Here is a 5,424-nt window from a genome sequence, read left to right on the forward strand (position 1 = left end):
GAGCCCTGTTCCCACGACGACCTTTCGGTACGGCCTACAGGCGGCGGGCCCTACTGGGCAGTGAGAGCCCGGAGGATGGTGGAGGCCTGACCAGTCAGAACCAAGGAAGGCCGGCTTCCAGCAGGTGGCCCCCTCCTCCCTCGGGGCCCGTGCGCTATTAACCAGATGAGACAGGGAGTGGCTACAGTGATCTCCCACCAGTCGGCGAGACTATAGCCACGCTTCCCTGACCAAGTACACGTCATTAGTATCACAGCTACAGTAACCAGCAGCCGGCAAGACCCACAAGCGGTGGGAGCGGCCTGTCGGCTCCGTACCAGACCGGTCGGCAGGGCCCACCAGGCGGCGGGCCCCAGCAGCCGACGGAGAAGCCGGCGACTAGAGACACTGACAGCCGGGTCCTACACCCGGCTAGATTACTATTGTACCCCTGGGGGTAGGCCTATATAAACCCCCCAGGGGCACCCATGCAAAGGGTTCCCAACCTGTTAGAACTAGATTCATACCTAGAGGAAGGAGAGAGCGTGCCTGGCTTCTTCTAGCTCTAGCATACAGCTCCAGGAGCACCATTATATCCACTAGTGCCTTAGTGATCATGCAGAGACCTCGCAGAGCAGGACTAGGGGTGTTATCTCCTAGGAGAGCCCCGAACCTCGGTAAAGTATGCCGACGTTCGTGTCTACGCCTCATCCCGCTTCCGGGCACCGGCGACGTTCTACTCGCTCCCACCATGATAAGCCATCCTTTGGCATATGTCGCACCCAACCCCCTACATGAAGCTCAACAACAAAGTTTAGCACACAAATGAAACATAGAGATGCAAACTACGCTTGTTGTCGCTCATGCCATGCCCACCACTCCTCCATCACATCTTTTTGGAGATCTTCGTGTGTATCGGCATCTCGAATCTCATCATAGACCTCAATAAAGTGATGGAGTCGATCTTCCACCCGACACCGCTGAATCGGGATCCCCATGAGGTTACGTGCTATGGTCCAAATCTTGTTCAAGCCTGTTCTCAGTGACCATATTGTGTAAGATCATGCGGGCTATCATGATGTACCATAGAATATATTTATCCCAAAACATAGCTGGTCCTTGCACAATAGCAAATTGGGTTTGCAAAATCCCTCTCCACATCTTTTCTAGCAGCTGCTTGAGCATTATGAAAGTAAAGTTCTTTCACCTTGGGGTTTTGAAACTGGCTTGATGAAAGTACCCCACCTTGGATAAATCCCATCTGCAAGGTAATAGCCAAAGTTGTACATGCGACCATTTGCTTGAAAGGTCACCGGTGGTTGTTCCCCATTGGCTAACCTGGTGAATAGAGGAGATCGATACAGCATATTGATATCATTGCAAGATCCAGGCACTCCAAAGTAGGCATGCCAAATCCATGTCTCCTGGTCGACCACTGCCTCAAGAATGATGGCTCCATCCTTGTTGTGTCCTTTGTAATGTCCCTGTCATGTGTAGGGCAGGTCTTTCAATTCTAGTGCATGCAATCAATGGAGCTAAGCATGCCCTAAAAGCCACGGTCCTTGTTCATCTCCAATAGTCTCGTCATGTCCTGAGCATTGGGTGCTCTCAAGTACTTTGGACCAAACACTTCCACAACCGCCTTCGCAAATTGTTTGACAAAGAAGATTGAAGTAGTCTCTCCCATTGCCAAGTTGTCATCAATAGAATCTGTCGGAATACCATATGCCATCATGCGCAATGCGGCAGTAACCTTCTGCTCGTTATTATGTCCAAGAGCTCTGACGCAGTTCCTCATTTGAATGAAGTACTGATCATGTTGTTTGTCAGCGTTGCAAATGTGAAGAAGTAAGCACGTGGACATCCTAAACCGGCATTGAAAGTACCTCTCTGGATAGTGAGGTCTTGGGGTAAAGTAGTTGCGCCACAATCGGTTGCCTGCCTCTTTCCGTTCTCTCCATAGAAACTCACAACTAATAACCGAAGCTCCGTGCTTCGGCCTCTTGTTGTGCATAATCACAATCATAGCAATATCTTCCTCCTTGGTCGAATCAAATTCCTCATCTGACGAGGAATCATCGTAATAGTTGGAGTCGTATAACTCGTCTACAATACAAAATTATCCATCAAGCTATAATTCTACAAATGCAAACGCAAATGGACTTTTTTTTACCTTTATAGATGTTTCATCGGACACCTAGTGTGCAAGGAGGAGAAATCCAGCCGGCGAGTCGTCGGTGGCTTGCGAATACTGGGAGGGGGTGGGCAACGACCACCAGAAGTGCTCCTTGACATGGGGAAGCAGGCTATGCATCCAGAACTTGGAGACGCCATCGTTGCTTCCCAAATGTCACTGGAGCTCCGCTCGGCGTGGCGGCGGAATGATCGGCTATGGAGCTCCTGCGACCGCTAGGGCACCAAGTAGACGCGGCGAATTGGCAGCGAATCGACGCGGCGGCCGCGACGCGGTCGGAGGCTAAATGGGGGTGGCGGCAAAGCCCGCAGCATCGGAGGATGTTTTTTGCCACTTCATGCCCTAAAAACGTCCTAATATGGCAGGAGATGCTCCAATTCATCATTATCTCAAGAGATCATGTTGCTTCACTTGCTTGTAGTACTCCCTCCATTTAGTTATACAAGGTCACTATGAAATATTCATTTTGCATCTATACAAGGCCATCAACAGTAATCGAGGCAAAATTAATGATATTTTCTCGTACTAGCAACCCATTTAATACTTGCATGTATACGGTCATAATGACAGTTAGCTACTTCCACTTAATTTGCTTGCATTCATCCAGCTTATTAATGATCTCAGTAAATATAAGGAAACGATGACTTGCGAAGCATGCACTAAATTTTACTCCCTCTGTTTCTAAATATAGGTCTTTTTAGAGATTTAAATATGGACTACATACGGATGAATGTAGACATATTCTGGAGTGTAGATTCACTCATTTTTCTCCGTATGTAGACCATATTAGAATCCTTAAAAAGACATATATTTAGAAACGGAGGGGGTACATTGATACATGTAAGCTGAGTTTGTGACCTTGTATATAAAAACGGAGGGAGTAATAAACATTTTTGTTTGGAGGGGATGTGGCTAAAAAGCATTTGTTTGGAGGTCATGTTGGGAAGAAGCTGCTCGACACGAGCCCGCAGCGTCGCATCTAAATTCCCCCCGTCCCCGCTGCGAAGCCCATACCCGAACACAGCACACAACACACCAGAGGCCCAGACGAATCGGCGGCAGCAGCAGCCTGCGGAAGCGAGCGAGGGGGGCAAGATGCTGTCGTCTTCCACGGCCCCCTCCCTCCGCCTCCACCACCACCAACCAGCCCGGCCCCGCCGCCGCCCGCCGGCCCCGGCGGCCTACGGCCAATTCCAGTCGCCCGCCGCGGCCCCCCGCCGCCACCTCCCCGCCGGGGCCGCCGTCCGCGCCCGCGGCGCCACCATCCGCGCCATCGACGCGGCCCAGCCGTTCGACTACGAGTCCCGCGCCGCGGGGCTGCTGGAGGAGCGGCAGCGCCTCAAGATCGCCATCGTCGGGTTCGGCAACTTCGGGCAGTTCCTGGCGCGCACCTTCGCGCGGCAGGGCCACACGCTGCTCGCCCACTCCCGCTCCGACCACTCCTCCCTCGCCGCCTCCCTCGGCGCCGCCTACTTCCAGGACCCGCACGACCTCTGCGAGTGCCACCCGGACGTCGTCCTCCTCGCCACCTCCATCCTCTCCGCCGAGGCCGTGCTCCGCTCGCTCCCGCTCCACCGCCTCCGCCGCAGCACGCTCTTCGTCGACGTCCTCTCCGTCAAGGAGTTCCCCAAGAACCTCCTCCTCACCTCCCTCCCGGAGGGCTTCGACATCCTCTGCACCCACCCCATGTTCGGCCCGGAGTCGGCCCGCGACGGCTGGGACGGCCTCCCCTTCGTCTTCGACAGGGTCCGCGTCGGCGACTCCCCGGCCCGCCGCGCCCGCGCCAACGCCTTCCTCAACATATTCGAGCGCGAGGGGTGCCGCATGGTGGAGATGTGCTGCGCCGAGCACGACGCGCACGCCGCCGAGACGCAGTTCCTCACGCACACCGTCGGCCGGATGCTCGCCACGCTCGAGCTCAGCTCCACCCCAATCAACACCAAGGGCTACGAGACGCTGCTCCGCCTCGTGGACAATACCTGCAGCGACAGCTTCGACCTCTACAACGGCCTCTTCATGTACAACAAGAACTCGACGGACCTGCTCAACCGCCTCGAGTCCGCCATGGACTCCGTCAAGAAGAGGCTCTTCGACGGCCTCCACGAGGTGCTCCGGAAGCAGCTCTTCGAGGGCAAGGCCTCGCCGCCCAGCACTGCCACCACCAGCCACCACACCGACGTGCACCGGAGGCAGCTCCTCCTGGAGGGCAAGCCCCCCTCACCCTCAGTGCCCACCCCCAACAACGTCACCGTCCCCAAGTAGCCTCCTCCCCCCTCTCCCACATGCCTTGCTTGCTCTGCTCCATGGTGATGTATGATCAATTTCAGTTCTTTGCTGGTCTTATACATTGTGTTGTATCCTACTGTAGTAATACCAGTTTGTATTTCTGCCAAGAGTGATTCCCCCATATGGGGAAAGAAAAGCTTGCACCGAATTATGGATGTATATGGGAGTGATGAAATAAACTTGAATTGACATTGGAGTGCCATCAAGGAAAGATCAGGAGCAAAATTGGCCTGGCTTGTCTGCTGACAGTGAGGATATCTCGTGGATAATTTCAGTTTCAGATCAAAATCAGTGGGCTTTCTGACATTGGGATTTGAAAGTCCTTGTCGCCCCAAATATTTCGTTGAGTGACTCCTCTGTTGTTGCGAGAGCGACATCGGACGAGGTTAGGTGACCATCTGCTAATCCACCTGTGCTCCTCTGTTCATCCGGTTGGTAACTTGGTTGGTAAGTTGCTTTCCTGACAGCGCCATTACTAGTGTGCCATCGAACGAAACTGTGTGCTATAATACATTGTTAATTACACAATCATGGAAGCGGTAACCACTCCCGTCATGTCATATAGCTTGCTTAATACAATGTTTAGTCGGATGATCATCATTAAGCAAGCATGACATTGACATGGTCAGCAAGTCATCCAACCAACATTGGAGACAACACATGATTTTTGCATATAACAGTGCAATTTGTCGGTGTGAAAAATTCAGACGTTTTAGAGAATCAATTTGTGCTGGGGAATCCGTCGATGATTTGCCAATACCAGTCTTCTGATTCTCATAAACCATGCCTTAGAATTTAGGTCTTATTTTAGTGTATATATGATTTTTGCAGAACCTATGGTTGCAATCATTGGATTGTTTGCCCCCTTTATATCCTTTATATACGAGGGATGATACTATGATATTCTTATGGATCGACTTTGCATCCGCTCCAACCTCCGCTTCCACTCATTCGGATAGGAGTCG

General features: G+C 52.4%; 1 protein-coding gene across 1 annotated transcript; it reads left to right on the forward strand.

Moving 5' to 3' along the window:
- Window positions 1–3,173: 3,173 nt before the first annotated feature.
- Window positions 3,174–4,670, forward strand: LOC119329742 (arogenate dehydrogenase 2, chloroplastic-like). Its single transcript, XM_037602815.1, has one exon. The coding sequence runs from the start codon at window positions 3,269–3,271 to the stop codon at window positions 4,433–4,435; it is 1,167 nt and encodes a 388-aa protein (XP_037458712.1). The 5' UTR covers window positions 3,174–3,268; the 3' UTR covers window positions 4,436–4,670.
- Window positions 4,671–5,424: the final 754 nt, after the last annotated feature.

This window comes from Triticum dicoccoides, chromosome 7A, assembly GCF_002162155.2.
Source record: "Triticum dicoccoides isolate Atlit2015 ecotype Zavitan chromosome 7A, WEW_v2.0, whole genome shotgun sequence".
NCBI classification, from domain to species: Eukaryota; Viridiplantae; Streptophyta; class Magnoliopsida; order Poales; family Poaceae; genus Triticum; species Triticum dicoccoides.

What these genes read in the sequence shown, in the direction of transcription:
- LOC119329742 (XM_037602815.1), top strand. Translation starts at nt 3,269, where the DNA reads ATGCTGTCGTCTTCCACGGCCCCCTCCCTCCGCCTCCACCACCACCAA.